This window comes from Martes martes (genome assembly GCF_963455335.1).
Source record: "Martes martes genome assembly, chromosome: 9".
Lineage (NCBI taxonomy): Eukaryota > Metazoa > Chordata > Mammalia > Carnivora > Mustelidae > Martes > Martes martes.
The window spans coordinates 20,107,538-20,133,856 of record NC_137896.1 but is presented as its reverse complement, the minus strand read 5'-3'; the positions used below and the strand labels follow the sequence as shown (position 1 = coordinate 20,133,856).

General features: G+C 52.2%; 1 protein-coding gene across 1 annotated transcript; it reads left to right on the top strand.

The window, feature by feature from the left end:
- Positions 1 to 3,509: 3,509 nt before the first annotated feature.
- On the top strand, positions 3,510 to 24,748 carry ARHGAP40 (Rho GTPase activating protein 40; the record flags this gene model as incomplete). Its single annotated transcript, XM_080813585.1, is given in 16 exon segments — positions 3,510 to 3,514; positions 5,169 to 5,244; positions 11,358 to 11,397; positions 11,400 to 11,444; positions 11,447 to 11,470; positions 11,473 to 11,520; positions 14,104 to 14,149; positions 14,299 to 14,422; positions 15,021 to 15,032; positions 15,034 to 15,099; positions 15,457 to 15,465; positions 15,469 to 15,616; positions 21,645 to 21,769; positions 22,296 to 22,402; positions 24,414 to 24,484; positions 24,555 to 24,748. Coding segments are annotated over 16 exon segments (1,140 nt in total).
- Between the last annotated feature and the right edge of the window lie 1,571 nt (positions 24,749 to 26,319).

The following is a 26,319-nucleotide window of genomic DNA, read 5'->3' as shown; positions in this document are numbered from 1 at the left end:
ACTTACCAGCATAATAACCTGCTCCCCTTCCCGTGAGCTCTGCATATCTCATTCCCTCCCTGGTGTTCACTGACCCTTTAAAACTGAGTCCCAAGATTGCCTCCTCCAGGAAGCCTTCTCTCTTCAGCCCCCTCCCACTCTTGTTCCTGTTCTGTCCCTCGGGGCTGTTTGCCTCATCTTAGGCAGTTTGTAGGCTGTGTTGAAGCACAGTTTTGCTTTTAGACATTTGGTGGAGCACTTACTAGGGGCCAAATGATTTGTATGCATTGCTTTACTTCCTCCTCACAACCTGTGTGTACTAGTATCATCCTCGTCATGCCCATTTTGCAGGGGGAGTTGAGAGACTAAGATATTTTCCCATGGTCACACATCAAGAGGACAGACCCAGACCCAGATAGCCTGACTCCAGGGCCTGGAGTTAGACTAATCACATTTCAAGTGCTCAGGTAGGCACAGGTGACCAACACAATTCCATATGTTGCCCAACATATAAAATAATCTGATTAAGTGGCTCAGGTGGGGACAAGGTAGTGTCCGTGACCTTCCTTAAAGGAAGGATGGAGGCAAGCCTCAACCCCATGGGAACTTTCAGACCCTCTCTGGCAAGCAGGGCAGGGATGCACTGCTGGCTGGAAAGCCCACTGGAAGGGGTGGCCACCACTAAGCTTCTTCTGGTGGGCCCACTAGTCTTCTTGCCAAGTGGTTTAGGTTGTTCAATAATACACTGTCTCTGTCGGCTATCATTGTGTAACAAATGATCTTGAATTCAATGGCAATCATTCACTAAACAACGCTCATTACTCAAGACATGTGTCTACTGGCTGGCTGAGAGGTCACTGATCTGGCCCAGGCTCTGCTGGGTGGCCCCATTTCAAGCAGGAGGGCCAGCCCCATCAGGCAGGCACATTTCACACCTTGGCTTATCTCATGTCTGCGAACAGTCCATGGGCCAGAGCATGGCATGTGCCCAAAATCCACGTCAATAGATGGGTGGGGGGCAAACTCAAATGACATAGGGACAACACAAGCTGCATACTTAGAACTCTGTCAGGAAGACATTTTCAGACACTGTAAAATACAGAGCTGGGATCAAAAAACTAAGTTCCTACCCAAAACCTCCTCTGGTAGCCAGGGATCAAACTGTGCAAATGCCAAATATCTGTGGCTTTTCCCTTCTTGTACTTTTGCCTGTGCCCTCTTGGGAATCGGGGTGGTTATGACTGGGTGTATGTAACTAACACCTCTGAGGATCCAGCATTTGTCCTCAGTCCACCCTGAACCGGAGGCTGATGTCGGCATTTTAGCAACTAGCTCTGAAACAAACCCAATTCCCAAAGCACTGGCTGGTCTGTTTGATTTCCTGAATGTTTGTAGAGGATATAAAAGATAGGGTCACATCACGTGTCCTATGGCCATTCCTCCCATGGTGGCCGTTCTTGGCGATCTGTCCTTCCTTTATCCTCACCCTTTCTTCTTACCTGCCCCTGGGTCATCTACTTGGCCAAGGAGACTTTGGCATTCCCCGACAGTGACCTCCTGTTCCTCCTCCAACATGCCCCATGGGGATTTATCTCAATCCATTTTGCTATGACATATCACTATCCACTGCTAATTTTTAAAAAAGATTTTATGTATTTATTAGGAGAGAGAAAGCACAAACAGGGGGAGGGTTAGAGGGAGAGCAGACTCCCCACTGAGCAGGGAGCCTGATGTAGGTCTCGATTCCAGGACTCTGGGCTCATGACCTGAGCCAAAGGCAGCCGCTTAACCGACGGAGTCACCAGGCCTCTCTGTCTATTCCTAATCATGAGCCGGAGGGAATCTTCAAAAGTGTCAGAGCAGCTGGTAAGAAGCAGAGCTGGGACTGAGTCTAGGCTGGTGGTATTCCCTCCCCAGGCTCCTGCTGCATCTGGCCAATGGGCTGGAAAAAAAGAGAGAGGGAAGGAAAAGTCACAATTAAGAAAAAAAGTTGCACAAAGGCCTTATTGCATAGTGGTTGAGAACGTGGGCTGTGGAGCCTGATGCCTGAGGTCGGAGTCCTGCCCATTTACTAGACAGGTAATCTTGGACAAGTTCATTTCTCTGTGCCTCTGTTTTTTCCTCTGTAAAATGGGATAATAAGAACAGGAACTTGTGGTGAAGATTACATGAATGACATTGGTTCTTAATGTGTGCAATTTTGCCCCCCAGGAGACATGTGGCAACATGTCACTGTGGCCACATCGCCTGTGCTGGTGTCCAGATCCTCCTCCCAAACGTACGGTTGCCTCTATCATTCATGACGAGGGGAGCAGCGATGCTGTCACACTAATGACAATTGTGGCAACGGTTCCTATTTCCCGAGCACCCAGGGCAGGCCAGCTACTTTGCCTGGCTTCTCGGTTACCCCTCTTGTGATACTCGCTGCGACAGTAGCTCGGATTAGCCCCCCTCTGCAGAGGACATGGAGGCTCAGGGAAGTGAAACATCTCTGCTGAGACGGAGAGTCAGCGTCTGGAGCTCAGCCTCTGTCTAACCTGGGTGCCCAGTCCTGCCACCTGCCACTACTTCGTCGGAGTCAGGGAGGTGACAGCAACGGCAGGTTCTTTGAAGGGAATGAAGGGGGGCCCAAGAGCCTGACTGCCACAGCCAGCCAGCTGGAGAGGAGGCCCAGCCACACCTCCCCTGGCACTCCCCTAGTGAGGCATCCTCGTCGTCATCCTGTCTGTGCGGGCTCCTCAGCGCATTCTCCAGCTGCTGCCTCCCCCCATCACCTGCTCCTTGGGGGCCTGCCGTGACCCCATGGGCAAGTCTTCCCAAGTCTGTCTTGCAAAGTTCCTGTCCCTACCACCTTTTCCCCACTGCACGGTTATGGAAACTAAGGCCTGGAGTGAGAAAGGGAAACATCCACGGTCACACAGAGAGGAAGTATTAGGGGGCACAAACAGACCGCAGCTGAGGATTTGTAGGATCTTCGTCTTCCCACGGGTCACCTGGAGGGACAACCAGCTGGTGCGTGGGGAGAGACTTTGCACTCAGGAGAGCCCTGAGCAGCTGGGATTGCCACCCGGACCATTTGACCTGATGGCGTGTTTTGTCCCCAGGCTGGGCTTGTCAGCCTCTGGCCCCTCACTGCAGAGCAAGAGCTAGAACCCACTCATTGGCTGGGCAGCCCTGGACAAGTCACTTGTCCCATCTGAATGTCAGGTGGAAAGCGCCCCGAAGCAACAAGTATTTATCGAACTGACATTTGTGGAGGACCTCTCAGTCCAGCACCGTACGTGCCCCAGCTCTCTAGAAACTATGCGGGAGCTCAATCCACGTTTGCTGACTGCCCCGAGTAGAACTTAAACCACACTAGGGGTCTCCGTGGGACAAGGAGGAAGCCGAGGCTTTCCAGGTTCACAGGCTCCCCAAGGTTACTTCGCTAATATAACAGCTCTAGGATTCAAAGTCACACATGTCTGACACTTGAGCCGAAGTTCTTACCTTCTAAACTTATGGATCCCGTTATCTATCACTTAGTGGGCATGTGGTAAGTGCTCAGTAACTGCCTAAAAACAAAATTACAACAAGAGACCATCGTGCTGTACACTTAGGATCTGTACGCTTTTCTGCGTACACGATACCTCAATAAAATGTTGACAACAAAAGCAGAAAATTGGCTGTGTTTGTGAAACTCGGAATGAACTTTGTGGACGCGCCGAGTGCCCCAGTTGTGCTAAACTAAAGATCTGTCACCGCACTGCACGCCGTGATCTCAGCACAACAATCCTTTTAGAACTGCTGGGGTTTTATTTTGTGTCTGTTTTCTCCTGGGCCCCTGTCTGACCTCCTTAGAAAGTTCACCCAGAGAAACGGCAACAGCTCCTCTCTCACTCTCAGCTGTCAAATCGAGACACAGTTACTGTCTTCTGTTTGGGTTTAGTCACTGAGGTTTTCACATTGTCAGGAAAACACACAGATGCTGGCAATTTTCAAGCGAAATCGCAAAACAGCTAAAGAAACCAAACTGTGCGCCAGCATGCGGGACCAAACGGATTCGCAGGAGGGGCGCCGGCTAGCAGCTTTCTCGAAAAGCATAAATAGAGTGGAACCGCCAATTTTATAATTAACTGGGAATCGGTCCCCAGTTAAGCTTCTGCTCGGTGAGAATGGCCAAGCCGTTCCCCTGGGGAGAGCTGGTGCCCTGCCTCTTCCCTTGGGCCCCAGAGGACCTGAGAATTCTCAGCTTTACCCCGTTTGAGTGTGTTTCGGGATGTGAGTGTTTATCGCTTGGAGTTGAGCTCAGTGTGTGGGCAGGACACTTGGGAGAAAGGCACAAGCCATGCGTCAAATGAACATGGAGGCTCTTGTTCAACCGTTATTAAGAATTCCCTGATAATGATTAAACCCATCGGGAGGCCCTTCTAACCGAGGGACCGTGTGTGACTGCTCAGGTCCCACATCCATGACCCTGATCCTGAGTACTGGCTCACACCTCCAGAAGCTGGGGGCACATCAGGAGGTGGGATCTCAGGTTATGGGCAAAATATAGCCTCAGAGACTCCAGGGCACAGGACCCACAAGAGGGAAGCCAGGGAGGCAGCAGGAACCAAATCAGCACCCCGCCCCAGGCTGCAACATGGACCGCAACAAACAAATCCAATAGAACAATCCTTTCTGGAAGGCAATTTGGGCAAGAAGTGTCACAATCTCACAAACCCTTTGTGTTTACAAATCTGCCTCTCGCACTCTTTTTTACTATTACCTCTACACAAGGGAACATGATAATGAACGTGAGGACGCTTATCATCATGTTACTTGTGACTGACAGATAGAAATAATCCAACACCTGTCAAAGGGGATGGTTACTACCTCCCCACGAGGATCTTTCCTGAATATGCGCCATGTAGGTGACCCTCTCATGTCTCAGCTACTCAATGACATCATCTAGGACCAAGTTTTTAAGTTTTCTATTTATGTTGAGTGTGGGATCCACTTCGTTCTGAGCCTGGATCTCTACTCTGTGCCCACCACCTCCGTGGGGCTACTTGCTCTGTGTCCTGGGCTAGAGCTGGTTGTCTCTATCCTAGAACTCCCAGCCAAAGTCCTGTATGTTCCCTTCCTTGAATCAATTATTGTGGCTGGAGGAATGCACCTCATGTTTCTTTTCTTTTCTGGTTTATTGTTTGTTTTTTAAATAATAGCTTGGCAGAAAGCTCGTCCATGGATGGCTTTCGGATGGAGGTGGAGTGGATCCAACAGAGGGATGAGCTGAAGGAATAGGGCGCAGTGGGCATGGAAGCTTCCAGAGGGTGAAGAGCCCTGGCTGGGGCCTGCTGGGTGCTGGGGCAGGGGGAGGGGAAACATGACAGGAGCCAGACGGGAACCAGAACAGGAAGGGGGATTTCCCTCGCATCTGGACTGATGCAGTATCCTCTTCACGGGTTTCCCCGCCCTCCCCTTGCTCCCAGCCATCCGGTCTCTCCCTTTTCCATGCAACAGTCATATGATCTTTTTATAATGTAAATTAGATCATGCCCTCCTTAGATTAATTCGTTTAGCAAATATTGACGAGTGCCAATCACATGCCACGTACTGTTTTGGACACTGGGGATACAACAGTGAACACTGTTCACTGTTCAAAGCAAAATCTGTCCCCTCGTGGAGCTAACATTCTAGTGGAATTCAAAGTGCTCTGCTCACAAGTTAGATGTCTCCCCATCTCTCTGAGAGACAGACAGCCCTATGTCCCTGTTACCTATGACTGCACGGGCACCCAAAACTCAGCAGTGTAAAGCAGCATTCACTGTGATGATGATGATGACGATGACGACAAGAACAATGGTGACGGCATCATCCGGGGCTTGACAGGGCTCAGCCGGGCCCTTCTCACTAGGGTCTTGAAGGGACGCTCCACAAGGCTGGGGACATCGCCCATCTTCTTTACCGCTGCCTCCTCAATGCCTAGACCCAAGCCAAGCACATTCTCATACTCCATCCTTATTGGTTCAGTGAAGGAGGGAACGGAGAGAGCATCCACACGGAAACCTCCTTGGTTTAGAATACAGTTCAGCTATGCTAGCCCATGGTTTCCAAAACACGTGGTTGTATGGGAGACGGGGGTCCCCCAAGGGCCTGATGGTCTGCCACCACGGCTCCAGTACAGAATGCACATCGCTGGGCACGGAAGAAGTGGTTTGGGGAGATGCCCCCGCTGCAGGAAACCGGTCGGTCATCGTGCCCCGGCCAGCAATCTAATTTCACACAATCAAAGGGATTGGGGCCGGGGTGGGTAAAGGAGAAACCCATGTGGACCTCTAAAGAGACACAAGAGATTTTTTAGACTCACAGGATAGCGGGAGCCTCTGGGTGGCGTGGGGCCAAGAACGTTAATACAGTCACTGTTTCTCATTAACTTCTACTTACTACCTGCGGTGATAGATGCTCCCTTTAGTGGTTGGGATATTGGGATTCTTTTCCAAGAACAGATGTAAGTAAAAATGTGGCCCTTGATTAGAGAAAAATACTAAGGAAACAGTTGTATGGGACTAATTAGATACAGATGAAAATGATAAAGTGGTAGGTAAATGTCTCAGTTTCACTGATTCATTGAAAAGATCTGCACAAATGATCTGTGGTTAGCAGGAGGGAAAAGTCTCCTAGCATTATAGTGACATCAGTGCCTCCACCTGCCGGAGGGGAGGACCCACAGAGCTGTGTCTGCCCTGGAAGCATTTGCTTGGCACCCAAGTACAGGGGAAATGTTCGAAGACTACGGTGTCTGGCTTATGTGCATGATCCAGGCTGCCATAAAGGCAATTTGGGGTTTTTTATTTATTTTTTTTTTTTTTTTTTTAAATTTTTTTTTTAATTTATTTATTTGTTAGAGAGAGAGAGAGCGAGCGAGCACAGGCAGACAGAGTGGTAGGCAGAGGCAGAGGGAGAAGCAGGCTCCCCGCCGAGCAAGGAGCCCGATGTGGGACTCGATCCCAGGACGCTGGGATCATGACCTGAGCCGAAGGCAGCTGCTCAACCAACTGAGCCACCCAGGCGTCCCAATTTGGGGTTTTTTAAACCACCGGCACCTGGTCCACTAAGTTGGTCACACTGGGCACAACCATATACCGCGCCCCCAGTCGGCTCACATGTGTGTGCAACTTCCTCCTTGAGCTCTCATCTGTTCCCCGAGAGAAGGAAGGAACACAGCAGGCCAGTGTTGCCCAGAGGCTCCAGGAACCTGGGGAGGATGTTCCAAGTGCAGATCCCCGGGCCTGGGGCCTGAGCCCCTGGGTGGTCTCTGGAGGCAGGTCTCAGGATCTGGATGAAGGGTTTTGCGGTGGGAAGCATAAGGGGAAACATAGTGGAGGGTGTCTTCTATTGTAAATAAGGTCTTGAGTAGAAAGGGACTTTCCAAGGGGACACCAACGGCTTGCCCACACTCTACAAAGTGGGGCCCATGTGATTCTGTGGTGGTCTCTGCCGGATCTGGGAGAGGGAATGAGTTCATTGCTACATTTCAGAATCAGAACATACACGGGGCCTCCTCAGCCTGCTCTGTTTCCCAGCGGTGGCAGTGTTAAGGGTTGACATCTAGCTAGTGGGTAATCCCATCAGTATCCCCCATATTCTCAGGTGCTTACTAGATCTCCCCGTTGAAAGGTGTGGTTGGTGTTAGGGGGTCCCCTGATCAGATATGTGGATGCCCTTTGCGTCCACGGGAGTATGTATTCTTACATGTGGCCTTGGTGAGTGCCTGTGGCTGGGTGTGGAGCTGTGTGTGTTCCTCTGGGTGTTCTCCTCTGTTGGCAGGAGAAGCCGAATCCCAGTGGCTGCAGGACACAGGCCTGTCAGGCCTCCTTGGTGGCCAGAGCTTGGGCCGTGGCCACCAGGCGCTCCTGTCCACCCAGACGCGGCCCCAGGCGGTTGCCGTGCGCGGCCGGCTGCACATCTCTGCCTGCTAAACCTGCAGACAACACCAGGCACCGCCAGAGATGTCGGGGACACCCGCGGGGTCTTCCGATCAATGGTGAGTAAGTGGCATAAGGTCACGGCAGGCCCCGTCTCCCTGGGGCCTCTGGGATGTCACCACAACCAGAGCACAACAGCGATACCGCGGCAGGGCTGTATTGGCGCGCGCACGTACGTGCGTGCGTGTGCGTGCGCGTGCGCGTGCGCACAGACAGCAAGACTGTCTATCTCGGTGCTTGTCCGCAACTGTGTTCCCATTTTATGTGTAGGTCTTCAGCCCCTGTGGGGTCTTGGACAAGCTCCCTGAGCTTCAGCGGCTCCGTCTGTGAAGGGGCTGGGGACCGCTCCTGCGTCCCGCGGCCTAGCACCCCGTGCTTCCTGCACGACTAACTGGGAGCCGTCTGTTCTTTGCATAGGACATGTCTTCAGAGATTGGGGCCTCGGGTATGAAATGGACCCAGCTCAGGTCCAGACCTCGAAGTCTCCTCCAAGTAAATGGCCTGCATTCTCCAGGCGTCAGCATTCTCCAGCTGCGCCCCCGGGCTTGCACGCTGAGGTAAGAGAGCGCGCACCCCTCTGAGATTTTCCATCTTCCTGCGGGTTGCTGTGGTAAAGGCCTGAATCCTTGGCCTCACGGCTTGCTTCCTGGAGTCACAATCTCAGATCCTAATCTTAGGCAATTGCTACTGAGTTTCGTGGGCCTGAGCAAGGGCACAAGCCTGGGAATTTGCTTCTTGGGGCTCTGGGCTGGGAGTCAATGAGGGGAGGCAGCCAGGAATGTGTGCCTCTCTGTTCTGTTTCCAGTCGCAGAGCTGGAGGCTCAGAAGCGAGTGGCGGGGGGATGCATCCCCTTGGATGCTGCTGGGCTCCTGTACGGGGCTGCCCGACTAGGGGAGACACCTAGCCGGAGAGCACACCGCCCAGAGGGCTGGTGGCTGGGCCCCACCCTTCGGCACCTGTACATCTTGCATCGCCCTCCTCACCCCTGCCGAGCTGCTGGGCACCCAGCACACAGGGGTTGAACCGTTCACTCACTGAATTCCTAGCACAGCTCTCTGCCCGGTAACTGCCGTGCCAGGGCCTGGGGAGCGGAGAGCTACAGGCATTCATGCTCCTTCTTCACTCTATGTTCATTTATGTTCTTTGTTTTTACGCTTAGAAAGTCCTCCTTAATCCAGCAAACTGAAAACTGTCCACCTCCAGGTATATTTTTTCTAGTTGTTTTTTTTTTTTTTTCAATTCATTTTGGTGTCTGGTATGAAAGAGAGACACCCAACTTCTGCCCTTTTTTTTTTCTCCCAAAGGGCTGAACTATCCCAGCACAGTTCCTTCCAAGTGAGGATGGCATTATTTATAGCTAGGTTTTAAAGATTGAAATAAAGTGCATGGTAAGGTTGGCAGATATTTGCCATGTGCAGCTGGATGTGTGCACCTGTGTAACTCCCACCAGGTCAAGATCTAGATCGCTTCCAGCACCCCTGAAGGCTCCCCTGTGCCTTTCCCAGTTAATCCCCACTTCCTAGGGCAGCCACTGTTCTGACTCTTCTTATCATGTATAGGTTTTCCCAGGTCCTGCTGTTACCAAAAGGAAGAGGTTCTTCACTGACCATATTTTTGATGTGGTTGGATAACCCTAGGTAGCTGGCTCTGGGCCTTGTTCCAGAGGCTTCCATGCACTGGTTTGTTTCCTTCCCTCACCCTAGAAGGTGGGTGCTGTCACTGCACCCCCACCTCGCTGGTAGGAAAGGAGCAGTGAGGTTCAGAGAGAAGTGAGAGGGCCGGCTGATCCTGAGGCCAGGACTGGAGCCCCCAGCAGCCCCACCCAGGGCCTTCCTGGTGGACTGTTACTGTCCACCGCTTAGGAAATATGCCCCCTCCCCCGGTAACCTCTACTCCACAAATAGAATGTTTCTTTTTCTTTTTGAGATAAGTTTAGACTCACAAGAAGTTGCAAAAATAGTACAGAGTTCCCATGTACTCCTTACCTAGTTTCTCCCAGGGAAAATATCTTATGTAAGCACAGTACATCAAAATAATTTTTTTTAAAATAATGACTTTCTATTTCTAAAGCATCAGAGATAATTAATGCTCAACATTATCTTACCTTCTAGCCTTGATCATTTGATTTCCCGCATTAACCCATGAAGGATGATGATTAATAATCTGGAGATACTATATATGGACGTTTTACCGTGGATCAGGCATTATACCCAGTACTTTACCTTTATGATTTTATTTCTTTCTGCTATGTTGGCAATCATGCCCTGAAAAAAAAATAATTATAGTAGTTATATGAAACTATGTTTCATATGCTTTATCTAATTTAACGCCCCCCCCCAATCCTGTGAAGTAGGTCCTGTCATTAGCCCCATTTTACAAGTGAGACTATTGACACAGAGACAGGTAAAATGATTTCCCCAAACCCATAGGGAACATCAGACTTTGAACCCAGAAGATGTGACACCACAGCTCACACCACAAGCACTGGGCTGTACGATAGCCCTAACATTGTTATCTACAAGCACAACATGCTTCCTTTCCCTTCTTAGGGCACTGGAATGGGGCCCTGGGGAATACGCTGGTCAAGTTGACTCCGGAATACTAAACAAATCCATCAGTCCCTCGCTCTTGCTGTCTTTGACCTCTGGCTGCAGGAATGCCTCTTGCTGCCCGCAGAACCCTACTATGGCCTCTAGACGGCGCAGTTAAGCATAATTTATTTTTTCAATTAATATTCTGTCATTATTCAGAGTAATAGGAAGAGGAGCATTGGATCCATGGGTGGCACTGCCAAGGGCAGAGACAGATGGGGCAAGAGAGAGCAACAAAGGACTGGAATAGAAGCAATGATAAGAGGCCCGTGCGGTGTTCGCTCCTGTTGGAATGCAAGTAATAAAAACAGCTTCCGTTTGTTGGGGCCTCGCTGTGTGCTTGGCACCAGAAGCACTTTATACCCCTTAGCCCATTTTACAAAACCCTACGAGGCAGGCACTATTTTACGGTTAGAGATGGGGATTTAGAAGCTCAGAAAGTAACCCAGTCAGTCAGAGATAGAGCTTAAACTTGAACCTGGGATGGAAGCCTGAGCCCCAGTCCTCATGGCCTCTGTTCCCCACCCCCCAGTAACCTCCTGCGGAGGAAGGGAGAACCTCAACACCCATACCAGACACGTGGCTTCAGCGATTGCCTTTTTTTCTTTTAAAGATTTTATTTATTTTGAGAGAGAACAAGCAAGCACATGAAGGAGGCAGAGGCAGAGGGAGAGAGAGAATCTCAAGCAGACGCCACGCTGAGTGCAGAGCCCAATGCAGGACTCACTCTTAGGACCCTGAGATCATGATCTGAGCTGAAACCAAGAGTCTGACGCTTAACCGACTGAGCCACTCAGGGGCCCCTTGAGCGATTGTCTCTACTTCCCTCCCTAGAAGTTTAGGATTCCCAAAGGCAGACTTGGCTTGACGAGGATAGAGACTTCTCCCTGCAGGATATGCAGAAGATCCCTGCTCTGGCCCTCTCGAGCTGACTGTGCTCTGCACCAGTGAGACTTGGACCTGAAGAGGAGCAGGGCAGGGAAGCGGAAGGCAACAGGTCAGCAGTCCCAGCTCCAAAAACCCTGTGGCTTTCTCATCCAAGGAGCTGTGTGGAAAGGAAGCATGCTTAGCTGCCATATTTCTTCCTGCTACATATATGTATAACTAACAAATATATTATGTTACATATAGAATATATATGCTGTTATATGTATATGTAGATACATATATGTATATTTCTGCATCTGAAAACAATCTCCGCTCATTGTAGGAAATTTGGGAAACAGAGCAAAATACAAAAGGAAAGATACGATTCAGATTTAAGTGCTACCAGCTCTCAGTGCATCATCTTCCTGTGTGTGTGTGTGTGTGTGTATCTTTTTTTCACTAAATACTAGAGAATTATGGACATCTCCCATTGTATCATTCAGCTATTGCCACAATAATGCCTCATAACAAACAGCCGGCAAACTCATGATTTAAAATAACAATCACTCACTCTCGTTCGCATGTTTGGGGGTTTGGCTGACCTAGGCTGGCCTTGGCTCAAGCTGTTGGCTAGGTCTGGGTCTGCTTTTCATGTGTCTCATCCTCCTGGGACCAGCAGGCCATCTGGAGCCTGTCCTTTTGGCAATTAATGGCAGAAGCACAAGAGAGCAAACCCTACCATATAATGCACTTTATTATTTTTTTAGAGATTTTATTTATTTATTTGTCAGAGAGATAGAGCTAGAAAGAGTACAAGCAGGGAGCAGAAGGAGAAGCCGGCTCCCCACTGAGCAGGGAGCCTGATGCAGGACTCCATTCCAGGACCCTGGGATCATGACCTGAGGCAAGGGCAGACACTTAACTGACTGAATCACCCAGGTGCCCTGACACACAATGCATTTTAAACCTCTGCATGCATCATGGAATTTATTGATCCATGGGTCAAAGCTATCACCTGGCTGACTAGCAAAGCAATGGGGAAGTATTTTCTGTTGCCTTATGGGAAGAACTGCAAATTCATATGGCAAAGGGTGTGGATACAAGGCTGGGTAATGAACTTAGAACAGTTACCATTTATTACAACTAGTAATAGCATTCTTTGGAAACATGCTTTTTTTATGATGTTCAGTTAGTCCCTGTATAGTACATAACTAGTTCTTGATGCAGTGTTCAGTGATTCATTAGTTAAGTGTAACACCCAATGCTCATCCCAGCACGTGCCCTCCTCCATACCCATCACCGTGTTACCCCATTCCCCACTCTCCTCCCCTCTGAAACCCCCAGATTGTTTCTTGGGGTCCATCGTCTCTCAGGTTCCTCTCCCTCGCCGATTTCTCCCCCTTTGGATTTCCCTCCCTTCCCCTATGGTCCTCATGCTATTGCTTATGTCGACATATGCGTGAAACCATATGACAATTGTCTTTCTCTGCTTGACTTCCCTCACTTAGCATGATCCCCTCCAGGTCCATCCATGTCAGTGCACATGGTGGGTATTCATCGTTTCTGACGGCTGAACAATAGTCCATAGTGTAGATGGACCACATCTTTTTTATCCATGTATCTGTCGAAGAGCATCTTGGCGCCTTCCATAGTTTGGCTATTGTGGACATTGCTGCTATGAACATTGGGGTGCACGTGCCCCTTCTTTTCACTGTGTCTGTATGTTTGGGGTAAATACCCAGTAGTGCAATTGCTGGGTCGTAGGGTAGCTCTGTTCTTAACGTCTTGAGGATCCTCCATACTGTTTTCCAGAGTGACTGCACCAGCTTGCATTCCCACTAACAGTGTGAAAGGGTTCCCCTTTCTCCGCATCCTCGCCAACATTTGTTGTTTCCTTTTGAAAACGTGATTTTTACTCATGGTATTATTTTCATCCTTAGGGATATATTCTAATTTATTTAACCATTTCCTTATTAGTGGACATTTACTATTTCCCTGTTTCTGCAATTGTAAAACACAACCACATGTATGTATTGTACATACAACCATGAATGCATCTTGGATTATCTGAAATAGGCCTGTTAAGTTCTTGGTGTTTGTTACCCTTCGGTCCTGTATGAGAGTGTTCATTTCACTGCATCATTGTCAACATTACACACTGAATTTTTTATTTGTGTCCTTAAAAAAAGGACAGGGGCACCTGGGTGGCTCAGAGGGTTAAGCCTCTGCCTTCAGCTTGGGTCATGGTCCCAGGGTTCTGGGATCAAGCCCCGCATCAGGCTCTCTGCTCAGTGGGGATACTGCTTACCCCTACTCTCTGCCTGCCTCTCTGCCTACTTCTGATCTCTCTCTCTCTCTCTCTCTCTGTGTGTGTCAAATAAATAAATAAAATGTTAAAAACAACAACAACAACAACAAGAACATAGTGGGTAAGACAGACCAGGGGTGGGAGTTTTGCACAGAGAGGGGTAGAGAGGTGAAGAGAGAAGGAAGGTAGGGTAGATTTGGAAGGAGGAAGTTGCCCCAGAAGACTGTAAGACAGGACGAGTAAGAAGACCTGGGGATACGTCTTAGGAACTTGGCACATGCCTGCAGGGCTAGGCCCTCTGCCCCAGACCACTGGTGTATACCTTACCCAGCACCCCCGGGACAGCTTCACCTTTTCTTTTTAACACCTCTTTGTCCAGCTGAGAGTTTCTGGTCTGTGATGCAGCTAACATTTTCATTATTGCTGAGATCGAAGATTCTGCTGTAGAGATGTGAAGTTTGAGCTCAGCCATTCAGCAGAGAGCTCAGTCCCCACGCAGGGAAAGGAGTCAGACTCATGTTGCCCAGATGATCCTACAGGCTAGAGCCCGACTGGCCTTCCACGACGTGAAATGCCCCTTTTGCTCTTGACTTCCCGCAGAAACATGGCTTTCAGCATGCCCCTTGACGCCCTGCCAGAAGCTGACCACAGAGCCCTCCCCAGCCCCCAGGTCCTGCTGGTCCTTCACACCATTAGTTGTGCCCAGCTTTGGCTCATTGAGCCCGTGAGAGACTGTGTCTGGGGCCACCATTGGGAGATGTCTAGCCCAGGCGTGTAAGAACATGGGCTTTAGAATTGGATTCCTGATTTCAAGTTCTGGCTCTGACACTTGCTAGTTTGGAGACTGGGGATGAATTTTTTTTTTTAATATTTTATTTATTTACTTGTCAGAGAGAGAGAGAGAGAGTGAACACAGGCAGACAGAGTGGCAGAGGGAGAAGCAGGCTCCCTGCAGAGCAAGGAGCCTGATGTGGGACTCGATCCCCGGACGCTGGGATCATGACCTGAGCCGAAGGCAGCCGCTTAACCAACTGAGCCACCCAGGCGTCCCCTGGGGATGAATTTTTGAACCTCCATAAGTCTCCCCGTCAAGATCTGTGCAGTGAAGTCATAATAATAGTACCCTCCCTTTATGAAGGACTAAGTAAGAGAAATGCATATGAAGCTCTCAGAGCAGGGGCTGGCTTCTGAAAGTGGCCGAGAGAGCTGTTACCCTCCTCCTAGCTCTCTCCTCTTCCCGGTTTTCAAGGGAGACAAACACACCAGTTTGAATCACACTTTTCAGGGGTGCTGGTTTAAACGCTGGCTTCCGTCTCTCATAGCTGCTGTCCTGTTTTGGAAAAGAGAGAGCTGGACATGGAAGGCATTCTCAGGGTGCTTGGATCCCAGGCCAGGGTCAAGGTAACTGTTTGGTTTCCCCCATGTCATGGAAGCTGCAACTCCGAGTTAAGCCACGGGAGAATCAGTTCCCAGCTTGTCTGTGTTCTGCCTTGGGTCCTGTTTGGGTCAGGGAATTCCAGGAGGGTGGAAAGCAGGGAGGCAGCAGCGTGTGGCACAGGAGTGGAGTCAGCCTGCCAGCATGTCTTGGGTGAAACTCTGTGCCATGACTTACCCAGTTCGTCCATTTACTCTGCATATCAGCCCACAGAGATGGTGCTATTGCTTTCCAGATGAGGAAACGGAGGCCCAGAGAAGTGGTAGAACAACTTTTCCTAGAGCCTTGGGCCAGCTTCTCACTGATGCCCCTCCTTCTTTTAGGGGATGGAATAACAGCCAGAGAGAGATTTCTCCACTGGCCTTTCTGGCTGGGACAAGGTTCACCACAGTGACACGTCCCATTTGCTCAAGAGGTTCATCTGGGATCTGCTGGTACCTCTGCTCACTGCCGAGTGCCTCCCGACCTTCACCGAGCTGCCCAGTGAGAGTGTCCCAGCCCTTTGCATTTGCAGAGAAGAGCATTTGATGCCACTGACCTTGTTTGGAGAGGCGACATGGTGGGAAGACAGGACTACCTCCTTCCTGTGACCTTGAGCTGATGGGGGAGGATGTATGCGCATGTACATGTGTGTGCCTGTGTATGGTGTGTACCGTATGTGTGTGCATGTAGTGTTTGCATGTATGCGTGTCACGTGCACACGCGCAGGTGTGTGTGGAGTGTATCAGGTATGTGTGTGTGCGCATGGGTATATAGTGTGTGCCTATATGTGTATGTCAAGCACATGCGTGTGTGTGGTGTGTAACGGGGGAGAAGAGGAGGTACGGCTTGCTCACCGCAGTCCTTATTCATCCTCCTACACACCAGCTTTCTTCCCTTCACGATGGCGGCGGGGCCGAGCTTATCAGATTCAGCTCATTTTGTATCAGCAGGCGCACACGTGTGTGCACATCCATCTGTCCGTGGGCATGTCTGTCTGCCCGTGAGCACGTATTGCACAGATCCCCACTTACCTTCTGCCTGGACTTCTCACACCCCACAGAGTGCAAACACTCCTAGTTTGCTGAGAAGAATAAAGCAACCTGCCCAGGGTCCACCTGTGACCTAGCGGGAAACCTGCTTGCCCTGTCACTCTCTCCGACTCTCTGATAAGCTTCAGGGTGCGGGCTGTCTGATGTCCATCCCCAGCCGAGGGCAGGGACCCCTAGAAATCCTCTCCAGCCTTTGCTTCCCACAGCCTCGCTTTATTTTTTTCCCTTTTTCTTTTTTTTCAATTTTATAATTTTTTTTTAATTATGTTAGTCACCATCCAGGACATGATTAGTGTTGATGCAGCGTTCCCTGATTCATTGCTGGCCTATAACACCCAGTGCTCCATGCAGTCCGTGCCCTCCTTCGTACCCGTCCCCGGGCTCCACAGCCTCGTTTTAAAACAGAAACCTTGTGGCTGCAGAGCTCCTCCTGCTCCACGCCCCACCACCCGGAATAAATCCTCAGTCCCTCCCCTCATCTGCCCTCAGGGCCCTCCAGTCTCCCTCTGGGCCCCTCCCAGTAGGGGGCTCCCCTCTGTCCTCCCTGCCTGCCGGCCCCGACTCCCTCCCTCTGGCCCCTGCGCTCGCAGCCCTCCGCCTCTGGAAACCTGCCCACTCCCCAGGAGGGCTGCCGCTGGGCACTGGGATGGCCGCTGGCTGTCAGCGCCTCCCAGAGGCCCGCCCAGGCGCTGCGTATCCCCGACGCTCCGCTCCGCTGCGTAGTGTGTGTGTGTGAATCATTGTCAGAAGATAGTCATTTCTCGAATCACTTATTGTCTGCATTCTCCCCTGAAGCTGAAGCTTTGCAAATCTGCGGCCTGTTTGTCTTCTTGTCTTCTTCGGTCCTGCGTCCCAGGCACCTGGACTGGAGAGCCCACCGGATAGGCACTGGGCCATACTTGTTGCGGGAGGGAGCGGATGAATGAATGAATAGATGAGCCAGCGAGCGCCGGAACGAAGGAACGGGAGCCCCGCAGCATCCGAGGGAGGAGGCCTGCGCTCAGCCTCTGTGCCCCCACGCAGGCTCTGCCAGCTTTCAGCCCATGGGTCTGGTCTGGCTTGGGGAACTCCTTCTCTGAACTCTGTAACTCCCACCTCCTCTGCTCCCTGGAGATCCTGACCCCAGGTAGGGGATGCCTGCTTCTTCCTTTGCGGTGCTCTCGCAGTGCTAAGGGTCCCATGAAACCTCTCCAGGGCACTTGACGATCTCCCCTCTAAGGGCGATTGTGGGCTCGGTGCATTTCTGCCCCTGGACTGGAGCTCTCGGGCCACACATCTCGGCGTGCGTGTGTGTGTGTGTGCGCGCGCACACATGTGCACATGTATGTGTCTGTGTTTGCACCCACGGGATACTTTTTATTCTCACAGCATAGAGAGTGAGCCTCGCGACCGGCACTGGTCAGAGCTCTCTGAGCTGCCACAAGCCCAGGAAACAGTTCCTGGTCTTGTGACGAAGGGTTTCCTGGCTGTCCCTGGACTCTGCGATCTCCCCCCGAGAAGGGGCCTCCAGACCGAGAGAGGGAGAGTCCCTGAGACTCTCGCGGACTGGAGACTAGAGGCTGAAGCCTCCCTCCTCCCTCAGGCAGGCAACCCCTGCCGGCTCTCCACCGGCTCATCCTGACCCTCCCAGACCCCAGCAGAAAGGCCCTGAATGGCACCTGGCTGGCTCAGTCAGTAAAGCAAGCATGCGACTCTTGATCTCAGGGTCATGAGTTCGAGCCCCACGTTGGGTGGAGAGCTTACTTTAAAAAGAAATAAAAAAGAAGGCGAAGCCGTAACTGGAGCTGCCTCCATTCCACGATCTCAGCCCGCGGCCGCCATCATGGCTCCTCATTCATCGACTTAGCCATCGCTTCGACGACGATGCCACATGCTGCCTGCCGTGACGACAACAGTGATGACCGAGGCTTTCCTGGACTTCTTCCCTAGAGAAAGCAGATGAGCGCTGAAAGAAATCGGGGCTCACTGGAGTGGGGACTGCCGGCCATCAGTCCTGTGTGGCGCTCACAGGTGGCACAGAGGAAAAGGGCTCCGTGTTCAAATAACATGGGTGAACACTGACTCCCTGAAGCAAGGCTGAGGCTCATTCTTCCCTACAGACCTCTCAGAGCCTGTGATATGGTCTCCAAGTGGGACTAGAGTATGTAGTACTTTGCCAACCCAGCTGATCACGGACCTCTTTCGTTGCGGAAAGCATTACAGGGCACTGGCGTTCAGGGGTGGGCTGCGGGGGGCACCAGTCTGGGAAACACTCTTTTAGGAAACTCCCACTGTGTGTTGGGGGAGTCGGTGCTCAGGACCTAGGCTAGAGTGGGGCTCGGGTGCAGCCTTGCCTTAACTCCGGCCCCCTCCTGGCTGTCTTTGGGTCAAATGCTAGGGTGAGGCTGCGAGGAGGTCCAGGCCTCCTGGGGTCCTCGTCTGCTGTGGGCATGAGAGGCCCCGAGGAAGTCTGTGAAACCAGACAGCCGGGCTCGAGGGACCTCCACGCCTCGTGCCTCAGCTTTGGTGGAAGAGACGGCCTCTTTGAATTTCTGCTTCCTTCTCAGTAAAAGGAGGATAATAATAGCATGGTATGTGATTGTTTTGGCAATTAAAAGAGCTAACGCATGAGAACTCATAGAGCAGAAGGTGTGGTGCTTTGCGGGGCCTTGGTACATGCTCTTCCCTCCGCCCCACCATCCTTCCATCCTTCCATCCATCCATCTGTCCATCTCCCCAGCTTTCCATCCTCCTTTCCTTCACCCTTATGGTTATATGGCCTTGGGCACATTCTCCTTCTCTGTAAAATGGGTACAATGATAGAACCCACTTTACCAAGTGGTTGTGAGGACTGAACGGGATGATAAATGCAAGTGCGTTGCTCACTCGGGCCGGAAACACAAAGAAGACTTAATAAATGGGAGTTGTATCGTCTCCCCGTTTCCTCCCATTGTCTCTGTTTCCCTGGCTTTTCCTTTGCACATTTTGGCAGATCCAGACTCCAGAAAAAGCAACCATCCTGGGGCTCTCGGGGAAAAGACCCATTTCCCAAAGCTGTGGCTCTTTTCCGCCTGGAAGTTGAAGTCTGATTCTGATATCTCCTTTGCTTCTGAGGGAAGAGGGACAGGGAGGGGTATGGACAATAGCAGGGGACTGAAAAGCAGGGAGGAACTCACGGGCTGACGGCAAAGCTAAAACAGCCCCCCGCCCCCAATCCCAGCCGCAGGCTCCCTCCACGTGCCCCCAAGGGGTGCAGCATGGGGTTCTGGGAAAGGTAAGGAGTTCTGGGACATGCTAAGACCCAAGGGAGGTTCTGTGGCTTTCCCCAGGCACTCCCGGAATTCCTCGGGAAGGTGGTGGCCTGAGAGCCAGGCAACAAGATGACACTATGGCCCCAAATCTTTTTCTGCACCAAGGATGGCCCCCCCAAGCTCCCCAAACACTAGAAGGAGCAGCTGGCATGGGGGGGGCAGCTGAGAGGGTGCCGAGGACGGTGCACTACCAGGACCAGCTCCAGACGGTGAGTGCCCATGGGTCAACCACGAGTGGAGGGGACGAGGTGTCCATCCTGGTGGCAGGGACAGCTCCCATCCTCCTCTCGGTCAGCTGCCCTGCTGCTCCCGCCATCCTGGACTGGATGTCTCCCCGGCTATCTCTCTCCAATCTCTCCTTGTATCTCTTCTGGGATCTTTGTGGGATCCTATGTGTGAGCCCTTGTCTCCGTCCTCCCCCTGCCTTGGTGTCCAAGAGGTGTCTCCACTTTCTGTCTCTACTGCCGTGCCTCTCAGCCAGTCCACTACTGGCTGGGCTACCCCAGATTTGGGGTGTTCCCCGAGCTCTTGCAAGGAATTCTTCACATTAAAGCCCCAAAGATGCTGAAAAAGCCCCACAACTGAGGCTCAAGAGCACAGGACCTCGCTAAAACCCAGGCCACAGCCAAAGAGCCAAGGCACCCCGGGCCCCCCTGCGAGCCTCGCCCTGAGCAACCATCAGAGTAGTCCAAAGCAAGGGCAAGGGATGAGAGTAAGAAGAGGGACGCCTCTGCACTATAGGCCTGCAAGGCCTGCTGAAAGCTGAGGGCCAGGCTGGAGCCCGGGAAGACCCAGCCAGCACTGGAGTCCCCTGTGAACACAGGCAGCATGGCCCACCGCGGCTGGGTGACTGCGGCACTGGAAGGCGGCAGCCCATGTACCCACCCACCCACCTACCCTTCTACTCATACACCCACTGATTCACCTTTTCCCCTTCCCTCCCTCGCTCCCTCCATCCATCAAGTCAGTAAGATAGGGGGTTCTTGGTTTTTTTTAATGCTAGCAAGTGCAGCTCTGACTGTTCTGTTTCTCCCCCCACCAAACTCAGGCATTCCTTTGTGTTCTAAGCCCACCATATGTCAGCCAGTTCTCCCCCCTCCTCCGACACCTCATCCCTCTGAGCTTTGGCTTATGCGTTTTCAGAAAGGGCAGAAGCCGGGTAGCTCCGCTCCTTCTTCCAGCCTAGTTCAAGAATCAGCTGTGTGGATTGCTCCCTCCCCCCTCATCCCCCACGCAGGTAAACCGCCTCTGCTCCCATAGTTCCTTTCTCCCCTGTGTCTTTCATCTCTGAACTAAGGTGACTAAGACACATTAGATTAGATAATTTTTATCATAGGGAGTTTGAAAAATTCCAGGAATACCTAAGTATTTTCTTGTTGCAAGCGTCAGTAAATAGGAGACTTGCCCCTCTCCCTCCCCCACGTGTATTATCTTGCTTGGGTGTCTCACAGGCAAGAAACAGAGGAGCCCAGAATGGAACCCACTTCTTTCAGACGTGCACACAAGCTCTTTGCGATCAGGGTCCCCTGGAGCTAGATTCTTCCAGCTCTGTCTGCTGCGTTCTGATCCAACAGACAGGCATGGGCTGATCTGAAGTTCTTTGGGAATTTGCCAGTGCAGGGATGGCTGGGGTTTCCCACAGCCTTAGCCTACTCCAGGTGTGTTCTTGGGGACACCTTGAACAGTTGTCCCACAGCAGGTACAAGACCCTCCAGCTTCTGTCTGGGAGACTGCTGTCCATTAAACCCCAAAGTGGGCTCTAAGTCTCAGAGTCCCCTACTTCCTGGCCCTCTTTAGGGCCTACATGCCCTCCCCCACACATCCTACCAAACTAGCGCTTCAGCCCCAAGTTCAACGAATTGTATTGCCACCCCTGCGTGGGGTGCTGGGACAGGAGAGGCCACAGTGACCCTCCCATGCTCCGCGTCTCTCCCCAGCAGCCTCAGGCCCCTGCTAGGACGCGATTCCTTCCGGCCAGCTCCCCTCTTTCTTGGTCGTCCAGGTGCGAAAACTGAGTGACATGGCTGCCCCCCCACCCCGGCTCGACGACAGCGACCTCAAGACCTGGATGCGAAGGTTACACGAAAACAGGGACAGGGAGGGGGATGCGGGCCCGGAGGCAGTGTTGAGCATCCCCTGCCAGGCGGATGGAGACAGGGACCATGGGCGGCGGGCTCCCGCCTCCTGCAGGTGTTCGCTACCTGACTGCCGGGAACGGCGCTGCGGATTCTGCCACCAGGGGGCGCGCCGGCCCCGTCGGAGCGAGCGAGGAGGCCGTGTCTCAAGCCCCGACTGAGCCGGAGGGAAGTGGCGCGGTGCGGGGACTTGTAGCAGCCATCTCCCGTAGCCCCCTTCGCACAGCCTTTTGTGTGCCTGACCGAGGGCTGGGAAAGTATGGTGAGCTGTGGGGTGACTGGGGTGAGGAGAGGAGTGGTAGAAAAGAAGGGCCTTCCGAGAACCCGGAGTGCTCCTGCGAGTCCGCAGCGGGGGTCCTTACTGGAGTCCTCAAAGGAGAACTTGATCGCCATCGTGTTGTGCATGACGTACCTTTATATAAACCTATATGCGTGCGTGTCTAGGTGCAATGCACGCACTCCTGGTGTGTGTCTGAGTGTGAAGCCTCGTGCACACTCGTGTTTCCATGCCTGTGTATGCACACTTTCGGGGCCCTTATGTACGTGCACATGAGATGCTCTGTGTACAGACGGCTGGTGTGTGTGTGTGTCTTGTATTTCTAACGTGGGTTTTTGTGTACGTGCACGTGTGTGTTTATGCTCACACATTTGAATTCCAGGAATGCATATGTGTCCTCTGCAGCTGGATCTTTTTCTTTCTCGGTAGACTTCCGAAGTGCCAAAGATCCAGGTGGCCTGGCCTATCACAGATCCCCTGGCGGTGCCCCTGACTCCCAGCCCCGAAGTGGCCCATGTCCCTAGGCTGTTCACAGGGTGCTGAAGACAGGAGCCCTTCCCCTGCAGGGAGCAGGTGCAAGGAGGGACCAGTCTCTCAGAGCTTACCACCGAGGGGAGTTGCTCATGCCATTGGCTTTTCCCTCTTTGAGGTGTTCAGAAGTGGGTCTGCAGACTTCTTAGAGAGCTTCTTGGCTCCGAATAAGAATGATATTTAATGACTGCCTACTATAGACCAGGTACCATGGGGAAGGCTAGAATCACCATGAAAAGAATAGACAGGAGCCCTGGACTTACCAGCTCCCAACCCGGTAGAAGAGACAGACAGGAGTCAAAAGCCACAAAGTAAATATCAAGTTACAAACTGTATTTTGTTTTACAAGACATTCAGGGAGTAATGTAAATGTCAAACAACATACCTAGTATAGTTTGGGGAAGAGATAAGACTTCCAGGCAGAGAAACCCACAGGTGCAAAGGTCCTGAGGCAGCATGGCCAAAATGCTGAGAGAGGATTAGTGGGGTTGGTACACTGCAGTTGTTCCAGGATGCGAGAAACAGCTTGAAACCTTTGGAGCCTCCTTGATGGAACTGGCATGAGGGATCTTGGATTGCCAGCCAGCCTTAGTGAGTGTCTCATCTACTTCCTCTTTGTATGGATGGGAAAACTAAGCCCCAGAGAGGGAAAGGGACTTGCCCAGGGCCACACAGCAAAAGGGACAGATTCTGCAGTTGAACACGGGATATCCATAATTATAATATGACAATTATATAATAATTTTAGTTATCATAGGTAATCATACAAAATCCATAACCCACCTTGACTTAGAATTTGCCTCTCACAGCAGACTCCTATTCCCATCTGTCTCCCCCATTCCATTCCCTCATAGACTCCATCCTGATGTTCTGGTGAGAGGGTACCCAGGGCTGGTCCCCTGAGTGCCATCTAGCTACCTCTCCCCTCCCTTTGGGCCCTAGGCTCCTTCAGGGGCTCCGGCTCTCCTGGGAAGGTTCTTCTGTCTCCTCTCGCACGTGGCACCCCAAATCTGTGAGGCTGGCCCTTCCAGGCTTCCGGTCCAGAAGCAGTTGATCTTGCTGTCTCTGGGAGAAAAGATCGGTGGTTTCATGGTCTCTGCCTCGTGACATCTTCCTCTAAGAGGTTGGAGGGAATATCTGTAAGTCCCGGGGTCAAGGGTGGGGGGCCCCAAGCCCAGGTCCTGGGAGCTCTTGACCTCGAGGGCTCACTAGGCTCCTCTGGGGGAAACCAGAGCCCACTTTGGGGTGAGCCTTCCCCTCGGGCCCCTGTCTCCCATGAATGCAGGTGGGACCCGGCCAGGAGGTGGAGGGTCAGCCTGTGCCGTGCCTCAGGATTCTGTTCAGGAGTGTGGAGTCTTGCCCGGAGCTGGCCTGAGGCATGGGAGGGCAGAAATTTTTGTTTAGTGAGACAGTTGCCAGTGCCACCACTGAAAGGGATGCCACTGGGGCTCCCTGGCTGAGGAGGCTCCTCCTGGACCTCCTGGCCAGGGATTCCAGAAGGAATTCTGCCAACACACGCCTGGCTTTGCGGCCTCTTCCCCTGGCTTTGGGGGAGCCAAGGATGGGCATTTCTTCCCAGTTGCCATTCTCCAGGGCAGTGATTCTCAAACTGTACCACAGGGTCAGAATCCCCTAGAGGGCTGTGAAGACACAGTGGCTGGGCCCAGAGAATCCACATTTCTAGCAGGTTCCCCGGTGCTGCTGCTGCTGGTCGTGCAGGGACTCCACTCTGAGAGCCCCTGGCTGAAGAGCAGAGGCTAAGACCAGGCTTGGATGGTGGTGGTGCCTTGAGGGCGTGCTCCGCAGGCCAAGCTTTAGGAGGGAGCAAGGGGAGAAGGGGAAGAAGAGAGAAGTCCAGCCTTGGCCACACGGGGGCGCTGGAGTGCAAATTGCATCAGAGGCCGGGAAGCCTGTGGTTCCCACCTCGCCAGGCAGATTTGGCTGTGGGATGCCCTGGGGAAGGCAGCTCAACCACCCCTGCAAGGCACCTGACATCTGCAGAGGCCCATTCTGCAGACAGAGGGGTACCTGTGAGCCACAGCAGCCGAAGCTCACACAGGTAGGGGTGGGTGCGGTGCACTGGTCCGGTGAGGCTCCTGGCCAGCTGGCATCTTCCCACCCACTGCCTGCCACCTCCCTCCTCTCCGCTTCCTACAGGTGAACATCGCCTGGACCCAGAGCCCTGCCGCTTAGCTCTGTATCGCTCCAACCCCCATGGCCAGTGGGTCATTAAACAGAGCCCCCCTAAACCCTGGGCTCTGAGGAGCAGCCCCAGATGCCTCACCCCTGCCTCTATGGCCTATGCCAGTGGACCCAGCGTGGGAACGCAGCTGCCTCAGGGAAAGGTCTAGATCTTCCTCAGAAGCACCCTTCCCTACAATGGCTCCCAGATCCCACAGAGGGCTGGGGCTGGGGCTGTCTCCTCCCCGCAGGACCCCACACACAGAGCTGCTCTCCCACGGGCTCCCCAGCCCTCAGGATGGTGACTCCTGCACGGGCTGGCTGTATGGCCACAGCACCCAGGGACTTGGATCTCCATGGAGTTTTGTCATGAGTCCAGCCTGAGGAGAATAAAAAATACAGCACCTCTCTCGAGAAGCAGTTGTTTTTTTTCTCCCAGGGAAATTACTTTGAGAGTGGCCCTAGAGTATATCATGGGACAGTCCTGGAGACCAAGTCAGAACAGCTTTGTGGCTTGGGCTAAACCCCTTGCCTTCTCTGCGCTGCCTTGAAAGAGGAGGGGTTGGGCCTCCAGGAGTGAGAGGGAGGGGGAGCCAAGGCTCTGCCCCCCCACCCCCAGCCCGGGGAAGACCTGGAAAAACAAGACGGAGACTCTCCACAGCTCTCATGATTTCAATGTTGTACAATCTTGCCATTCTGTAATATCATATTTAAATTCCACTTGAAGATGAAAGCCATGTGTGAAATGTTGCTTTCACTTCATTTGGTTTTTTTCTCCCTAGTTCAGCTCTTCATGGGTGCTGTCCCTTCAGTGAGTGAACCTGGGGGCTTGGTGTGAGAACGGCTATTTCTCAAAGGGTTCTGGCTACACCTCACACCTGCAGCTACCCCTACCCTAGGGCCAGGAAGAGAACTCGGGAGAGGGAGGGATGGAATCCTGACCGGTAGCTGAATGGGGTGGGCATGTGCAAGACTGACTCTCTCTCATTTCCCAGAAATGCCCAAGGCCTCCCCCTCTCATTTCCCAGTGTTCCGGGTCTCTCTCTTCTTCCTCCCCCTTTCCCAGCTCTGTCTCCTCAGAGCAGGGGAAGCCTCACTCATTCATTTATTCAGCAATGAATTTATGAAGTGCTTAACATATGCCCAGGGCTTTACAAGTTTAACCTCTGCAGTAATCCCATGTTTCCATTTGGTTTCATCCAGAAGCAGCCCCTGAGACAATGATTCAAGTGCAAATAGTGACCCCCAAGAGACACAAAGGGGTGGGGAGGTGAGAGGGGAGGCAGCTCATAAAAGGACCCATCATCAAACAGGTTACCAGGTAGGCAACCAGAGCTTAATTCTACTGGAGAATTCTGAGAAGTGTTGTAGAAGATATCCATCTGACTTACCCCTCCTGCTTGCAACAGATTAAGAGCCTTTGAGTGGCCTCAGTTTCCCCAGCTCCAAAGAGCCCACACTGGATGAAGTACAAGTTTAGCCCAACACTAGCCCCACCAAAGTGTTACTATGGTCCCATGTTACATATGAAGGGACTGAAGTTCAGCAAAGTTATACCATGGGTTCAAAGCCACACAGAATGAGATGTTTAAATGCCCAATTCCAAATCTGGTGCTCTTTCCACCATACCATGATTGCCTGAAGCAGGATCAAGACCTGGTAGGTTCTAGCGAGAGGGGACAGTCAAGAATGGAAGTGGGGGGGAACCTGGGTGGCTCAGTTGGTTAAGCGTCTGCCTTCA